At 33.7% G+C, this 19085-nt stretch overlaps 1 protein-coding gene and 1 long non-coding RNA gene across 2 annotated transcripts; both read left to right on the top strand.

Annotated features, from left to right (window-relative positions):
* Positions 1-3542: 3542 nt before the first annotated feature.
* On the top strand, positions 3543-4534 carry LOC131636754 (uncharacterized). The gene is made up of 3 exons (XR_009294166.1): positions 3543-3811; positions 3927-4055; positions 4339-4534. It is a non-coding gene; the product is annotated as an uncharacterized LOC131636754 (long non-coding RNA).
* Positions 4535-11530: 6996 nt separating this feature from the next.
* LOC131636753 (uncharacterized) lies at positions 11531-12614 on the top strand. Its single transcript, XM_058907347.1, has 3 exons — positions 11531-11622; positions 11700-11801; positions 12019-12614. The coding sequence occupies exons 1-3, from the start codon at positions 11548-11550 to the stop codon at positions 12529-12531; spliced, it is 690 nt and encodes a 229-aa protein (XP_058763330.1). The 5' UTR covers positions 11531-11547; the 3' UTR covers positions 12532-12614.
* The last annotated feature ends 6471 nt before the right edge of the window (positions 12615-19085 follow it).

The following is a 19085-nucleotide window of genomic DNA, read 5'->3' as shown; positions in this document are numbered from 1 at the left end:
TAGAAACCCTAATGACTACATCTTTTCTAAACAAGGTTTTCTAAATAAAACTAGGTTACAGAGGTTTCTATTTATAAACTATTCCCAATTGGACTTGGGCTTACAAATCACAGCACTCCTTGCTGTTACAAATCTGCAGAAATCTTGTGCTACAATCAAGGTCTTTTTAATCACGAGTTTCCTAATTTATCCCCTAAATTAAAAACTGCTGAATCTTCAATCTTCTGATCTGATTCTTCCTGAATCTTCAATCTTCTGATCTGATTCTTCAATATTATTGACCTTTAAATTTGCGCCACATAGGATTACAAAATATTCGACGAATATCCTGTATCTGTTGAGTAACAAACTGAATCTTCCTTCCAGTTTTGCAGGCGCGACGTCATGAGTTGATGTCATGAAATTCCATATAACTTCTTGCATGTACCTGTTTTGTTCTTTTTATATTTGCAAGATTACACATTGTATTATGTTTTACTGCTATTATGTTTTAGTCAAACATAGATGCCAATCAGCCAATAAAAGCACTAACAAAACCATCCTGGGATAGCCATGCAATATGAAACAGAAGGATCAATATAAAGTTCAATTTAAAGAAGAGACAACATGTACAAAATCAGGATCATTGAGAGTAAATGTTTATGCACATTGAAACCCTAGCTATGGAAACTGAAACTCTTGTAACATTCATGATTTCAATTGATTTTTAGCTTAAACCATAACTTGATAGCACTGGTATTTCTTATTAACTGTATTAAAGTGTGAAGATGCGGTGATGGGACTCTGAGGAACGAAGTGTATCTAATGTCAAGAGAATACCTGAGTAGAAGTGTGAAGATGAAGAAGACCACAACGCTAGGCTCCGACGAGGTTGCGGCAACAAAACACCGGCGAAGATGCGATGATGGGACTCCGAGGAACGGGCTATGGCGAGGTTGCGGCAACAGAACACCGACGAAGATGCGATGATGGGACTCCGAGGAACGGGCTACGGCTATGGCGAGGTTGCGGCGAAGACCAATTGATTTTTAGGTTTTTGAATTGTGTTTGAAGTTGAGTAATTTTGTTGAGCAAAGTAACATTGCAGGAACAATGTTGTATCAAGAATTACAATATCAGCAGAGTAAACATAATTTAAGTAGTAACAATATCAAGAACTACAATTTAATGAAGTGTCTTAGTGGTAGTTACTTAGTGCAATTAAATTCAAAATCTGGGTTCGATTTTTAGCCCAATTTTTTAAAGTTTCTTAATTTTATTTTTTAAAAATTTTGATACCTATTATTTTTTTATAATTTTATAATTTATTTTTTAAAAACTTTCATACTTATTATTAAATATAAGTTGAAGAATTATATATATATATATATATAATTCAAAATTTGCATACCATTTTTTATTTTAATAAAAGTTAAGATTAAAATTTGTAAAAAAAAAAAAGTTAAGATTAAAATTAAAAATAAAAATTAACTAAAACATATTATAAAAATAATTAATAACATAGAAAAAATTAAGATTAAAAATTAAAATTAAACTAAATAAAAAACACCATAAATATAATTAATAAAATAGAAAAAATAATGATTAACTTTTTTTATAAATTTAAATATTGAAATATGTCAAATCCGCAGGTAATTCCGCAGGAACATTTCCTGCGGAATTACCTGCGAAGACTGTATTAAATTTGGTTTTAATAAAAGTTTATATTAGCAGGAAGTTCCGCAGGAAAGTTTCCTGTGAAATTACCTGCGGATTTTATATTTTTGTGAGATATTTTGTTTAAAATGTATATTCGGCAGTAAAATCCGCAGGTATTCCTGCGGAATTTGCTGCCATTGCTGGATCCGCTGGAAATTTTTTTTTTAAATAAAGTCCAAGAAAATTCCGCAGGTATACCTGCGGAATAATTTTCGCAGGAAATTCCGTAGGTAATACGAGTATTTCTAGTAGTGTTTGTGTTAAAATCTATTCTTTTAATGTATTAAAATGTTGTAAAACAATGAATTAAAGTGAAATGTAACAAATTATAAATAGTTTGTAAAAGAACTATATTTTTTTTTCACAATTACTGAATCACAACAGTTAATTGGTTGGAAGTGTTTGACTTTTATTTTAATTTTTAAGAAATAATATAATCAAGTGGTTGAGATGCATAGTGTAAAAAAATTTACACTGTATAACAATTAAACTCATCATTTATTATTTATAGTTATGTCTTTTATAAAATTACTCTTTTTTAAAATAATCATATTTTCCAAAAAATTATCCAAATATTCATGTTTCTCCACTATTGTGTTAAATAATTTATTAAAATAATAAAAAAATCAGACGCATAGCTCAACCCAATTGAATTTCCACACTACTAGAAATACTATGTTTTCCTGCGGATTTACCTGCGGTTTTTTGTCCCCAGCTAAAACCTTCGTGGGTAAATTTTTCGGCAGGTAATTCCGTAGGAAAATCCGCAGTTAAATCCGCAGGTAAATCCGCAGGTAAATCCGGAAAACGAAAGTAAATATATATTACAATTATTTTGAATAAGGAAAAGATTTTTAAAAAATTGATTTTTATGTGATGGAGAAAGTATTATTAAATACATTTTAGTAAATAATATTGATTTTATCATAAAATTTTTAGTGGAAAAGTGGGCGGTCCGCTCGTCCAATATCGGGATGTGGTAGGACGGACTTACTTAGAAGTGAGAGGTCAAAATTCAATTTCACCTCGTTTTCTAGCGAGTCGGCGGGATAGCATCCGCCAAAATAATTACTATTTTATTCATAAATTTTTTTAGTGATTTAATAATTTATTTATGGTTTTATTTACTATTGTATTTACAAACTTTAAAACGGGTTTATTTTTTATTCCATATGTCATTATCATTCAAATAATAATACACACTTTTAAGAGACTTTAAACACTAATATATTTTTGAAATTCTAGTATTTTACAAAATAATAAAAAAATTTACTATTTCATTTTTTTTTTTGAAAGCAAGGAAAATATATTAATGAACCAACCAAATCTCAAAATACAGAACAACTCCTACCAAAAAAAATTACACACCTATTGAATCCTAGCTTAAGTAATACAATGGGTTATTGCAAAACTTATAGAAATTACAATTGGTATGCGTAATTTTCCCAATATACGACCATCTCCAAATTAGAGCTTTACAACTCCACACGATGGCTCTTGAGTTCCAATTTGAATTGTTGAAGACAATCTCATTACATCTTAAATTTTAAATTCATATCTCATAAATTATTGATTTTCACATTTGCAACTTGCATTTCTTCACTGTATATGAAATAACCTGGAAACAAATTTTATCGATTACATGGTGACATAAGTCTTAAGGATTTAAATTCCAATTTTTTTAACAATAAGGAGAAAAAAATTATTCTCTCCTCAAACTTTGAATATTCCTTAGTTCTGTTAAAATGCTTTTACAAAATTGGGACACTTCAATTTGTTTTAATTAAGAAAAAAACAAATTATTTGTACTATAATTGTAATATCATACCCATTTTCCTATATCATACTTATTTTTCTACGTAGAGAAACGGCTTGCGAGACTAAAACATGGTTTGGTTTGTATCTTGTTTTCTTGGCTGCATGCTACATGCAGCATTGTGCTGATTCATCTCAAGTGCCTTGCCTATTCATATTTGGAGACTCCTTCTCTGACAGTGGAAACAACAACTATATTAAAACCACTGCAAAGGCCAATTACTTGCCATTCGGTATCGACTTTCCAGCAGGACCAACCGAAGAGCTACCAATGGAAGAACCAAAGTTGACATAATTGGTAACAATTATCTGTACTATTAAGAACATGTTTTATATAGAACAATTGACATAAATGGCGTATATAATTTTATTTTGAATCAAGACAAGCTAACGTTTGCTGTTAATTGATGTAGGAGAACTACTTGGATTTAAGAAATTCATCCCTCCTTTTGCAAATACTACTGGCTATGATATACTCAAAGGTGTTAACTATGCATCTAGTTCAGCTGGAATTCGTTCCGAAACAGGAAAAAAAAACAGCGGTATTTAATGGTTCATCTCTATATATAATTGAGAGCAGTATTTATGATTCATAGTAAATTTAAATAATATATTATATTTGTTCATCATTTTTCAGTTTTGTAAAACTTTTGTTTCATTAAATATGGTAAGTGTTTATATTGTATTACCATTAAGGGTTTATATTGGACACCATATATATAATTAATTTTTGGTATATTTTATGACTGTTATGTTTTGATGACATATTCATATTTTCAAAGATAATGAACGTCACTAATGTAGTGTTATGCAATTTTTATGTAGATTAATAATATCGCATTGGGATTACAGTTACAAAATCACATAATTACAGTGTCCAGAATTGTTGCCAAGCTTGGCGGTTTGCGACAAGCCCAAAATCATTTGTCAAAGTGCTTGTATTATGTATATATAGGCACCAACGATTACGCACTAAATTATTTTCAACCCGATCTCTATCCAACAAGTAGCATCTATAACCCTGAACAATATCTGATACTTCCACTACAAAAAAACTCCTCCCCAGCGACATAAGTTGCGACGTGGACAACACGTGGCTAGAAAATTCTGGTTGCGACGTGATCTACACATCGCCACCTATATTTTAATAATAAATAACTTTACAGCTTTAAAGTGACTAGAAGTCAGACATGGGGTAATGTGAAAAACAGTTGCGACGTGGGATACACGTCGCTACATTAATTACATAAATTAATTCACCACACCCCATAACGTTCAAATGGGGGGAATATTCAAATTTATGAAAAATTTGGTTGTGACGTTATTACCACGTCGCTACATTTAAAATTCAAATACAACGTTCCATTGATGTGACACAGTGGCAGTTCTGCAGGCGTGTATGTGACCGTTGCCATGTTGCGACGTGTATGTCACGTGGCAACTAGCGATGTGCTTTCCACGTCGCTACATTGTCTTTTAATCCAACCATTTCACTTCCCCCCACCACCATTCACGAACCCTTTCACACTCTTTCTCTGCAAACCCTTTCTCACTCTTTCTCTGCAAACTCAAAAACCATTTCTCTGCAAACTCAAACCCTTCTCCTAAAATCCAACCCTTCTCTCCCAAATCAGTTCAATCCCAATTCTTTTTTTGAATCAAAGGTAGTTAATGTTATTTTGATATTTTGTTTATTTTCTGATAATTTTATTATATATGTTGTTGTTAATTTTTGATTTTTTTTGTATAGGTTAATTAGTAGATTGAAGAAGGTTGTAGATTGAAGAAGGAGGAGTAGATTGAAGAAGAGGTACGTTATTTTTGTGTATTATAGTATACATTAAATAGATTTAATAGGTATATATGTTAATTTGTTTATAAAATTTGTTTAATAGGTATTGTATTTGTTGAAAATATATTGTGTTTGTTATAAAATTTATAAAATTCTAGTATATATTGTGTTTGTATATATTGTGTTTGTTATATTGTGTTTGTATTTGTTGTAGTATATATATATATATATATATATATATATATATATATATATATATATATATATATATATATATATATATATATATATATATATAGGTATGTTTATTATATATGTTTATTTATTAGGTATATTATAAAGTTTTTATTTTTAATTTTTATTATATATATTAGTTATTATAATGAGTAATTATACTATATTTTAAAAAAACAGAATATATATTAGATATGTTTATTATACTATATTTATATATATTTGTTTATTAGATATGTTTATTATATATTTTTGTTTATTAGGTATATTATACTTTATTATAAAAAAATAGAATATTTATTAAAATATTTATATAGAATTTAATTTTTATTATAAATTTAATTTTTACATATATAGAAATTAACTTTTTATGTTTATAATAAAAGGATAATATTTTTATATTATGGATTATGAAAATAAAATATTAACAAGAAAATAATTTTATATATATAAGTTATGAATTTTTTATGTTTATATAAAATAAGTTATTTTTTTGAAGAATAGAAAGATAAACAAACTATAATTAAAAATACATCATTTTTATATATATTTGATAAAAATAGTTTTATTAAAAAAATTCTAATAGAATATGTTTTATATGTAATATATATTATTGTTTTTAAAAATAGAAATTATTATTAAAAATAATATACATATTAATCTTAATGAGTGTAAAAGTTATGTTTACAATATATTATTTATATTTAAAAATAAAAAATAAAATATTATAATTTAAAATAAAATAATATTTTTAATAATAGTAAATATTTAAAATTAGTATTTTTATTAAAGAATATTTTCAATATGTGTAGCTTAAAATGTGTAGTTAATAAAATAGTAACTTTATGGTTAACATAGGTTCAATATAACATGTGTAGTTAAAAATATTAGTAGTATTGTTATTAAATAATATTTTTAAGAATAGTAAATATTAACTAGTATACGTCTAAGAATAGTATCAAGTTGATTAGTATTCTAACTCAAAATGACAATGATTGTATAAATGTGCAGTATGGAATATTATCGGTATTATCGTAGTTGGATGTACGATAGAACATTTCCAGGAAGAATGGGACTTAAACCCAATTTTATAGTAGGAGTTGAAGGGTTTATCAGTTGGGCGTTTGCTCAGGAATTATGTCGAAGCGAAGGAGGAGTTAGGTGTCCCTGTCTTAAATGTGAATGTAGACCAATAATTAGTGACCCACATGAAATAACAGCTCATTTGCATAGAAGGGGTTTCATAGCAAATTATTGGGTTTGGACGTTTAACGGTGAAGAAATGCCTAGTAACGTACCAGAGACTAGCAACTCTCATGCTTCAAGTAGTCGGCCGCCTGTGGAATATGAGGAAAACTTTAATCTGATTGGTGACATGGTTGAGGATGCTTTTGGTGTGAACGTGACTTATGATGAGCCTGAAGATTTTGGTGGGGAAGAGATGCCGAATGAGGAAGCGCAGAAATTTTATCAGTTGTTGAATGAGATGAATACGCCGTTGTTTGATGGATCGTCTGACTCAAAGTTATCAATGTGTGTGAGATTGTTGGCCGCCAAGGCAAATTGGAATGTTCCTGATAAGTGTTTGGAATTCTTCGTAAAGATGATGTTGGACTCAACTGCAATGAAAGACAACTTGCCTACAACATTTTATGAAGCAAAGAAGTTGGTGTCGAAGTTGGGCTTAAGAGTAAGAAAGATTGATTGTTGCATTAATGGCTGTATGTTGTTCTACGACAATGAGTTTGGTACTCAAGATGGGTTGTTGGAGGAATGTAAGTTTTGTATGAGTCCAAGATATAAAGTTCCAAGTAGAGCCGTTAACACTAATCAAGACCGTGTAGCAGTAAAGTCCATGTTTTATCTTCCGATAATACCAAGGTTAAAAAGAATGTTTGCTTCAATGCACAGTGCAAGTCAAATGACATGGCATCACACAAATAACACAAGTCCAGGCACTATGCGGCATCCATCTGATGGCGAGGCATGGAAGCACTTTGATCGGATGCATCCTGATTTTGCCGCAGAACCTAGAAATGTCAGGTTGGGATTATGCTCTGATGGATTTACTCCATATGTCCAAGGGTCGGGAACTGCATATTCTTGTTGGCCAGTTATTGTAACCCCTTACAACCTCCCTCCTGAGATGTGCATGACAAAACCATACATGTTTTTGACGTGCGTCATTCCAGGACCTTCGAGTCCAAAAGCAGGAATTGATGTGTATTTACAACCTTTAATTGATGATTTGAAGAGATTGTGGATTGGAGAATGGACTTATGATATATCACGTAAAGAAAACTTTACAATGCGAGCTTCATTGATGTGGACCATCAACGACTTTCCAGCATATGGCATGTTGTCTGGTTGGGGTACGCATGGCAAAATGGGTTGTCCGCATTGCATGGGAAACAACAAAGGGTTCACGTTGGATAAAGGTGGGAAAAGCTCGTGGTTTGACTGTCACCGCAGATTCCTACCACGAAATCACTCCTATAGAAGAAACATGACAAACTTTAAAAAAGATGTACGAGTGAAAGATGCGCCTCCGCCTCGATTGTCACCATGGGCTATATGGGAACAAGTTAGTGAGCTACCAAAATTTACAGATACTGGCAAAGAATGCCGAATTGAAGGATACGGAGTCACGCACAATTGGACAAAAAGAAGTATATTTTGGGACCTCCCGTATTGGAAGGATAACTTGTTGCGCCATAATCTAGATGTTATGCATATTGAGAAGAATTTTTTTGATAATGTATTTAACACAGTGATGGATGTGAAAGGCAAAACGAAAGATAATGAAAAGGCCAGACAAGACATGGAAAAATGGTGTAACAGAAGAGAGTTGGAGTTGAGGCCTCTACCGAATGGAAAGTTATTAAAACCCAAGGCTTGTTTCACTCTGACTTCCCAAGAAGCTAAAGCTGTTTGTCGATGGCTAAAAGATTTGAGAATGCCCGATGGCTATTCATCAAATTTATCAAGGTGTGCTGACCCTAACACTGGGAAGTTGCATGGAATGAAAAGTCACGATTGTCACATTTTCATGGAACAATTGTTACCAATTGCATTTGGCTCGCTACCCAAACATGTTCTTGATCCACTAACTGAAATTAGTCAGTTTTTTAGAGATATTTGTGCGTCATCTTTAAAAGTGGAAGACATCATGAAGTTGGACCAAAACATTGCAATCATTCTTTGTAAGTTGGAACAAGTATTTCCGCCTGGTTTCTTTGACTCCATGGAACATTTACCTGTGCATCTTGCATATGAAGCTTTTCTTGGTGGACCAGTTCAATATAGGTGGATGTATCCGTTTGAAAGGTTCATGGGTGATTCAAAGCGATCAGTGAAGAATAAAGCAAGAGTTGAAGGTTCTATATGTGCACATTACCTGCATCGAGAAACATCACATTTTTGCAGTCATTATTTCAATCACTTGATGTTAACTCCTAGAACCATACGGAATCCGGTAAATGTCAACCAGAGGAGTCAATTCACCTTATCGGTATTCGGTCTTCCAGGTCGACCTTCTGGAAAGAAGAGTGTGCATTGGTTGACCCAGAAAGAAATGCAATCCGCACATGTCCATGTCTTGATCAACTGCGTTGAAGTTAAACAATACCTTGAGTAAGTTTACCCAATAGTTTTTTTACCTTTGTTGACAATGTCTGTATACCAAACTTATTTAACTTATGCTGTATATTTTGTAGGGAATTTAACAATGCCTATTTTCATAGTACCGGTGTACAGTCAACATCCGGCGTCATTCATGCTCAATTTCCCTTATGGTTCAAGCAAAGATTGTCTACCGTGTTTCCACCAACTCCAGAAATACTCCATTTGAGAAACTTAGCAGAAGGCCCTATCCAAAGCGCAAATGATTGGCACACATACTTCGTGAACGGATATAAGTTTCACACTGAGGCATGGACTGAAGGGAAAAAAACCATAAACAGTGGTGTATTTGTAAAAGGAGTTACAGATGGTGGTGAAGATGACTTTTATGGAGTTATTAAACATATCTACGAGTTGGTATACCATTACTTGGATTCAGAAAATAAAGTTGTCTTGTTTTATTGTGAATGGTATGATCCAAGTAGAGGCACCAAAATAGACAGGTCATACGGTACTGTTGAGATTCAAATGAACCGGAAATACAAAGAGTATGATCCTTTCATAATGTCAAATATTGTTAGGCAAGTTTATTATGTACCTTATCCTTCATTTGTGACACGTAAAAGAGGATGGTGTGTTGTAATAAAAACAAAACCCCAAGGTCATATTGAAAACGGAGATCAAGTAGAAGATGTTGCCTATCAAGTTGATGATGTTGATCAAATTAATGAAGTGGTTCCAGCTGAAGACATTACAAGTTTGAATGACACAACTGTTGAGGGACATCAAGTTGATGCATCTATATTGTTGGTTGAAAATAATGTGGATGAAGAGAATGATGAAGAGTTTGAATCCGATGACAATAATGAAGAGAATGACGAAGAGAATGATGAAGAGAATGACGAAGAGAATGACGAAGAGAATGATGAAGAGAATGATGAAGAGAATGATATGGATAGCGAAGATGAAGAATAACTAAACATTGAATGTAATATCTAATTATGTGTTAAGTAATATCTAATTATGTGTTAAAGAATAACTATTTATGTGTTAATGAATATCTATTTATGTGTTAATGAATATCTATTTATGTGTTAATGAATATATATTGATCTTAATGAATTTATTATCTTTGTTGGTGAATAATAAAATAGGTAACATGCCACCTAAGAGTAAAGATAGTGGTAGGAAGTCCCAACGTCCGAGGATAGTAGTATGTGACGCGCCTCACACAGCAGCGTGTCCCCGCCCTCAGAGTCATGTTGATCCTATGTCTCTAGCCAGTACTCAGGCTTTTACCCCATTACTCTCCTCCCACACATTCCCGTCTGGGGTACCTGCATCTTTCCAGTACTCAGCGGTACCTCCATCCTTCCAGCATCCTGGTGTGCCATCGTCCTTCCAGCAGGCAGCAGGACCTAGCTTTCCATTCACACATACTGGTGTGCCCCCTCCCAGCTTTCCATTCTCCCATACTGGCATGCCTTCATCCTTCCAGCAGACTGGAGGATCTGGTTTTTCATATCCCATCCTGATGACTTCATCCTTCCAGCAGACGGGAGGGTCCAGCAGTACACGTCCGACACAGGCTGGACGATCTCCTAGTCCACGCCCCACACAGGCTGGACAATCTCCCCGTCCACGTCCCACACAGGCTGGACGATCTCCTAGTCCACGCCCCACACAGGTTGGAGGCTCACGCACCCCACATCCCACACATGTACCAGCACGTGAGGTTGATGAGGCAGTTGATGAGATAGATGGAGCTGATCTTCGTGGGAGGGATGATCCTGATGAGATTCATGTGATTGACGGCTGATTTTGGATTCAGCCCGAAGGAAGCAAGTAAGTTTCCTATTTAAAAACTTTTATAGTATGTATACTTTTTCATTTTTTTTATAAATTTATATCTAACATTTTCATTTTTTGTTTCAGTTTTACGCCGAGTCGGACAGCTGCTAGGGTTGTTAGCTATATAATTCAGCAGATGTATAAATCAGCTTTTAAGAGCTATGGGGACGTCAAAAATAAAGATGAATGGTTTAGAATGTTTAAGGTATTGTTATTTATATATGTTATGCATTTAATTTATTGTTTTAGTTATAGTTATTTAAATAAAATTCTCATTATAATTACTTAACATTTTATTTTAATGTCATACATTATTGCAGGAGAAATGTGTGTGGGATCCTTTGAGTGAAAAAAGTGTTCAGAAAGTTTTCAACACCAGATGCTCTAAAAGAATGTCTGATATGCTGCGGAGAGTAAGGGAGAATCATGAGCTTCATGGCATCCGTCCTAACTGGATAGGCGAGGAGGTTTTTCATGATCTTGTTACATATTGGAGGAGTCCAGAATTCTGGGCTAAATCAGAAACTTTTAAGAAGATGAGGGCATCTGAAAAGGGCGGTTGTGTCAACACAGTTGGAAGTATTAGCACCGCCGAGCATGCCCGACGATTGGTAAAAATTTTAAATTTTTTAAGTTACATCTTTATTCATAATATATTTTACTAATTATTTTTAATTATATTATTTAGGCTAAGGAGTTGGGGAGAAAACCATTGATGCCTGAGCTGATTTCGAGGACCCGGACAAGGAGATCGGGAGGTTTTGTCGACGAGCGCACGAAGTTGTATCTTGTAAGTGAAATTTACGTTGTTTATTTTTTTTTAAATTAATACAAAATTTGTGACGTGAATTTCATGTGGCAATTGATAAATTGCCACATTAAAATCATGTGGCAAATCGTAAGTTGTGGCGTGAAAATCACGTGGCAACTTTTTAATATATTTTAATTGACTAATTAAATATGCATTTAAATATTTAACTTACATTTTTTATTGAATATCTGTGCAGGAAGATTATGATAGGCGACTTGCCATTTTTCTGGAAAATAATCCTCAATTCATGCCAGCAGAGGGGGAGCCGCTAAATGCGGATGTTGATCACTATATCTGGTGTGAGGTTATTAAAGAAAAAGGACCTAATGGTTGCTTTTTTGGTGCTGGAAATTTGGCGGCCAGCTATAGACGTGGTGACCGCAATCTGTTTCAAAGACTTCAGGATGGAGAGGGTGGATCGCGTCAACCAAATCTGACACAGGAACAAACTGAATTAGTAAGGCAATTGGCGAGACGCGAAAGTGAGGCCCAGATCGAGATGATGCGGAAGAAGCAGGCTGATATGGAGGAGCAGCATGCGCGACAGATGGAGGGCATTATGAAGAAGCAAGCTGAGATGGAGGAGCAGATGAGACGGTTTATGCAAGGAGGTGGAAATTACAGTAATGCTCCTCCTCAAGAGCCGGAGGATGACGGGGTGGCTGATGATTTTAATCCGGATAATTATTTTCCGGATGATGCGTCTTGAAAACATTTTGTATTTTATTTATTTTTAATTTATTTTTATGTAAAATATTCTACATTTTAATTCATTACAGTATTAGTTTTAAATTTTTAGTTTTAATTAATTGAATTTATTATATAATGTTTATTATATGAATTTATTTTATACAAATTTATTATATAAATTAGTTTTTATAGATTTTAATATATAAATTTTATTTTATAGGTTTTATTATATAAATTTTATTTTATAAATTTTATTATATAAATTTTATTATATAAATTTTATTATATATATTTTATTATATATATTTTATTATATATATTTTATTATATATTAATTAATTATAAAAAATATATAAAACAAAACAAATCTAGCGTGAATAAATTTAAAAAAAAAAAAGCATTTAATGTAGCGATGTGGTAATCACGTCGCTACATTGGTCAGCAAACACACTGTCCCACACCTGCCACGCCTGTTGTGTGTGCAGATGGATGTTCCCCATGTTTCCTTGTTGCGACGTGGGAGTCACGTCGCTACTTTCTGACGTGGTCTCCACGTCGCTACAAGTTGCCACTTTGTCTCCTGCGACGTAGTGGCTCACGTCGCTACTTTTTTGTTGCCACGTGATATTTCATGTTGCGACGTGTTTCCCACGTCGCTGCAGAGCATATTTTTTGTAGTGTTCGTTCCGGGTAATGAGATAGGCTCAGCTATGTCATGGCCAAGAGAAAGGGTTAGACAAGATAATGGAGTAACTAGAACATGGGGATCGATTGCTTAATCAGATGACTCTGATACTGAGACATATATAGGTGAACTTATTGTAATTTAACTGGCAACAAGATTCTTAGAAACTTCCTTGGAAAACGAATGGCTTGGGAAGAAAGTAATAAAGCATAGAAATTCTACATCTCTACTACAAGATGAGAGAAAGGAACTCTTTGAAATCATTGAGGATCTTAAAGAAGATGGTGTGATGTCTAAATCAGACCAATGCAACATGACTCAAATGAGAAGGAGATCATTCATAAGGACCTCTAAGAAAGGGATGAATCGTTGGAAGGGAAAGAATAGTAAAAAGATCAAGAGTCCTAACTCAAGAAGCCTAGAAATTGAGAAGGCTCCTCAAAGGAAAAAGTAGAGGATGTCAAGACCTGAGTCTCAACATCTGAAAATGGCAAAGAAAAGGTACGATAACTCTCACCATAAACATATTAACTATGATCACTATGGAAGGTCCAGTCATTCAAAGGCTACATGCTACAACTTGACTAGATTTTGCAAATGGATGTTGTCTCATCAAGAGAATCATGGTAAGACACACTCTGTGTTAAAGAAATTTTACGCTCCTAAGGCAAGTGTGAGAAATGCGTCTCAGGACAGATGCCATGCTATACATGGAAGAAAGTCCAAGTTAACAAAGGTTGAAGGCTAAAAAGGAGGGAATAATGCTGGTGCAATGAGTATTAATCTCTCTTAGGTCGAAATGACGAGGAAGTCTGCGGATTCGAGGGTTAAAACAGGAAAGGAAGACAAATGTAATCTAACCAAATGGAAGAAGATAATGGATTATACTGATGAGATCATTAGTGACCTTATCAAAAAGGTAAACATTGTCAAGACGACTGCATCTGCAACTGAAAGAAGCTTAAATGAAGATGTTTCAACATGTGATGTCAACACTAATGGATATAAAGCATATGCTGAAACCGAAGAAACTCAGGTTGTTGTCAAAGACCTAGGTGTTAGAATGTAGCAAGATAGGTACGATGTTCCTAGCCCAAAAGTTACTTCCTAATCAAGTGAAGGTTCATCAAGTCTCAACTATAGTTCAGAGCATGATTCATGGGCTGATCGCACGGAAGTGGGACTCAATCAATACATGAGGAATGATACAGAGAACCAGGTCTCAAGAGATTATGACAGTGGCTTCAAGGATGAGGAGAGTCTTGACTATCAGATTGAATATCCAGGTGAATTTCAAATTGAATGGGCTTGTATGAGTAATCGGTTCTTGCTCGATCTCATACTCACGCAAAGAATGTGTGTGGATGAAACTAACAAATACTGAAGGTTATGGAATATGATGTTGACTGAATCTCAAGCCAGTCATGGGGATAAAAGGAATGAAACTGACAAAGCTCTCTATGTTGAGAAGAACCCAAGAAACTATGCTCAAATGTATGTAAGTATGAAAGGGATGTCGGATAAAATAATCCAACATCTCGTCAAACAGATAAAACCAAAGATTGAAGAGTCTACAAGGAATGAAGAGTGGAGACTGTTCTTAGAAAACATCATTCATGAAGGAAATTTTGTCTCCTATCATCACAAAGGATTTAATTGTTCTTCTTTCCTTTTGATCTTTGAAATTTTAGCTTTTATTTTAACTCCTTCTAACCATATGTTATTCATTTTTGTCTCCAGATTCTTCTCATCCTTAGCATTTATGAATCTAACAAATCCAAAACGGTTGCCTCTCCAATCTCTCTTAGGAGATATAACTATCTCCTCTATCAATCCTAATTCCTTAAACTCCATAAACAAATCTCTAGCATTCCATTTGTCCCCAAATTCTGTGATAAAATTGTTGTTAACAAGTTCCTCTTCACACCATGTTCCTTTTTGAGAATGTCCCATTTTGTGCCTCCTCCTATCCTCTTGCTGTTCCTCTCCTTCACTTGTATCCATCCTTCCTCCATAGATTGCTCGGTTGAAAATGTAAACACAGAAACGTCAGACTCTCTAGGCACTCTCTCTCTCTCTCTCTCTCTCTCTCTCTTGTTTCTCTTTCATCTTTGTGTTTGAGAATTTTATATAAATCAAAACTAAAAAGCAAGTTTAACTGATTAATAAACTTAGACAAAAAACTTAAAAGTGTAAATTCTTGAATAGACGTTTATAAATCTTTATTTGTAATAATATTCAGTCGTTAAACACTTATAATTTGTATAATACTTTTGGACAAAATCATTATTTAGAAAACTATAATCCTTTTAAAAAGTTGCTACTATTTTATTATTTTTGAGAGATAAAACTTTCACAAGTATTGTTACTTGAGAACTTTCACAAAGATCTTTCACATACCACATGAAATGTAAACAATACTTTTTATCTTCTTTATTTATATTAAGCTTTTTATTTTATTTTATTAGGATAAAAAATTCTGCTACCAACAAACCTTATGAATTTATGACCTATATTATTGTACGGAATAAGTCCTTACCTTCAATGTTTTTCATCCAAACAAGGTCGCCATGAGAAATATCATCTCTTTCCTATGCTTTTGTATACTAGTTACAGTTTGAATTCCAAAATTTTCTCTCTTTTATCTCTTAATTCTCCAATTGTTTTGTTTTCATAGTAAATTACAAAAAAAATTTAAAAATAAAATATTGCAATAAAAGAAATGTTGCACTCCTAAATTTGCCCCCCTATCTTTTCTAATTGGCTTAGATTTTGCATTAGACAATATGCATACATACATGTCATTGGCTCTAGGATCACGGGATCAAGGTTCCCTCTTTCAAAAGCTACAGCAGAAATGAATGTTCTGTGAGTTAATATAATGAAGTGAGAGTTCAGGTTTCTTGAAGTCGATACAGTGAAATGAATGGTCCGCAGTTTTTCCGAAGCCCTCTCATCAGGGAACGGTCAAATCCTTATCATAGAAAGTGACCTCTAACTCCAATGTACTTTGAATCGCAGAAGAAATCAAGAGTTTACGCTGTTTTGGGACATTTCAGATCAAAAGTCAGTTTTACGGCGTGTGCAAAATTCGTAACTTTCGACTGGAAGGTCGTTGAGGCTTGGTTCTCACGTTGCTAAAAACGTTTTGGCATTCTTTACATCTTTTGTGTTCAAGTTAGAAGCTAGTTCTTTGAGGAAGATGCCCAAAAGTGCAAATTACTTGAGATTCAGATTTACTGTTCAACTAGCTTTCAGAGGTTCAAAAAATCATAACTTCCGTCCGTTAAGTCAGTTTGAAGTGATCCATATGCCAAAAGAACCTTCTTAAGGTCTGTTACATTTCATGTGTTCTGGTCGAGAATTGTTTTTTTATGAAGATTTCTGTATTCGTAATTTACCTGAGGATATACAATGAGAAAGCGTGTAGAACCGTTGTCTCCTGGACGATAAAAAATTCATAACTCTTGCACCTTTTATTCGGTCAAACCTCAATGCGTTTGAGTCAAATTTGCAGGGGACTCTGTGCGAAATTTGGCACCAGACCGAGAAGCAAAAATATAGCTGACGTCGATAAAAACCTCGTGCCAAAAAATGAGTCCAATCGGATGTAAAACGAAGGAGATATGAATTTTCCCGTGAAAAGACTATTAAATTCGAATTTTCCTTTCAAGTTCAGCCACTTCGTTTTGCGAAATAAACTAAAAACGAAGGTCTTAGGAGTACCGCTCTGTAACGCCCGAAAATTTATTTATTCGCTTAATTTAGACGTTTGTGATGTTTATTGAATCCTTTACGTTTTGGGTCTACTTAGTCGGTATTAGTTCGGGATAGCGGATCGACATTTAACCGGATATTTTAATATTTTTAGTATTAGAAATATTAATAAGCTAATATGTAGCATTTTGGGAATTTTCTGAGTATTTGAGATTAGACCGTAAATATGAGTTATTGAGTATTAACCCGATATATTAAATAATCATATATTATTTTTTATGAGAATAATAGTGGAATATTATTAGAAGTAGTAATTTGACCTATTTATTTTATGTTAAGGAGAATATTGGGCCTATTTTATTTAAGTGAAGAATAGAAATGTGGTGTTAGTATTTTAAGCCCAAATATGAAATTAAATGGAAAATAGGTTTTTGTTGGGTAGAAAAACCAGAAAAATAGAAAGTAGAGTAGTCATTTTAATGGAAGAGAAGAAAACTAGGGTTTTAGAGGGAAGAAGGAGGCCAAAGAGGGATTCCATTCAAGAGCTATTTTCTCCAAATTTCTCCAAGAATCCATTAGAGTTGCACTCAATCCAAGGTAAGGATGGGGGTTTTCTTCCTATAATGGGGTTTATGAGAAATTATATGTGGGAATTAGGGATTTAGGTTAATGTTTTGTTGTGTTAATTTGTACCGAAACTTGAATTCTGTTCATCGCTGTTTGTTGATTTCTACTGCTTGTTGGATAATTGAATGAAGCTAAACTTGTGTATTAAATGTTTGTTGATGTGGTTGCTGTTCGTGTAAATTGGAAATGTTGTATTAAACGTGAGAATGGAATTGACTTGATGTGAGTAGTGGAAATGAATGTCTGGCGGACGGCAAGCAAGGCCACGACGGCCGACAGGCCTTGGTTCATGCGCCATGATGCCTTGCATTGGTTCATGCTGACGGTGAGGAGATCACTTGGATTGCGTTCCACATGGAATTCTTGAGGAAGTACTTTCCTGAGGATGTCCGTGGTAAGAAGGAGATTGAGTTCCTTGAGCTAAGACAAGGGAACAAATTTGTTGTGGAGTATGCTGCCAAGTTTGGTGAGTTGGCTAAGTTCTACCAATACTATGATGGTGCGAATGGTGAATTCTCCAAGTGCATCAAGTTTGAGAATGGGTTACGTCCAGAAATCAAGAAAGCAGTTAGTTACTAGATGTTACCAAAGATTTCAACTTCCCTATATTTAGAAAGAATGAGAAGAGACGAAAGAGAAACTTGGTCGAAGAAGGTTCGACATAGAGTCTAAGAGCACTCCGTCGAAGCAAGTTACAGTGCATTTATTCTTAAAGATGCAAGTGTCAAAGACTGGCTTCTAAAAGCCAATCGAAGTCGAAGAGCGGGAAGAAAAATGGCAGTTGTTGTTGGTTTTATATTTTGAGACACGTGGAGAAGTTCTGATTAATATCTTATGCATGGTAGTATACGTGTCTTCAAGGGAATAAACAACCGTCAGAAACAGTTATTTTGAAATGCCTATTTAAGCAGAAGAATAGAATCATCTAGGGGGTCCACAATTTTACAATTTATGATAAACTCAATCTCTACACTGAAAATTAGAAACGAGTGCAATCTGGAAATGTATGTTTGTGTACCAATTTACTTTTAATGCAATCATTTATATCCTTTTCATTAATGTTATTTTGTTTCCTTTTACCACACTTTATCACCTTTTACTTTGCATTTATTTCAGTTAAAGTCTTTTCATTTGTTCTTCTTTTTCTCTACATTAAATTTGTTTGTCTTTATTGCATTTAAGTGAGTTTTGTCCTGCGTTTATTGCATTCAAAACTCACTTACTCTCCATCTTTCCATCATTCATTAGTTTCAACGTATCCATATTAGTCGATAGTCTACAACAAATCATAGGTTAGCACTTTGGTCTGAAATATTCTAGTTGATTCCGCAAAAGTAACCTTTAAAAAGGAAACTAGAGATTGTTTACCGTTTTTCTGGGTAAACAAATTGGCACGCCCTGTGGGACCCGTTTAGTGCTAAATATTATCATTTGTTTTAATAAAATCGAAAGTATGTATGAGATTACAAAGTGGTAGGCAATTGAGTGAAATGTCGAACAGTAACACTTCAAATAATGTCGATCCACCTAGAAACAATATAGAT

Source organism: Vicia villosa, unplaced genomic scaffold (genome assembly GCF_029867415.1).
Source record: "Vicia villosa cultivar HV-30 ecotype Madison, WI unplaced genomic scaffold, Vvil1.0 ctg.001822F_1_1, whole genome shotgun sequence".
Classification (NCBI taxonomy): Eukaryota; Viridiplantae; Streptophyta; class Magnoliopsida; order Fabales; family Fabaceae; genus Vicia; species Vicia villosa.
This window is presented reverse-complemented; position numbering and strand designations above follow the sequence as displayed.

What these genes read in the sequence shown, in the direction of transcription:
- LOC131636753 (XM_058907347.1), top strand. Translation starts at nt 11,548, where the DNA reads ATGAGGGCATCTGAAAAGGGCGGTTGTGTCAACACAGTTGGAAGTATT. An exon ending in CCGAGCATGCCCGACGATTG is followed by an intron (nt 11,623 to 11,699) that starts GTAAAAATTTTA and finishes TATATTATTTAG; the next exon opens with GCTAAGGAGTTGGGGAGAAA. An exon ending in AGCGCACGAAGTTGTATCTT is followed by an intron (nt 11,802 to 12,018) that starts GTAAGTGAAATT and finishes ATATCTGTGCAG; the next exon opens with GAAGATTATGATAGGCGACT.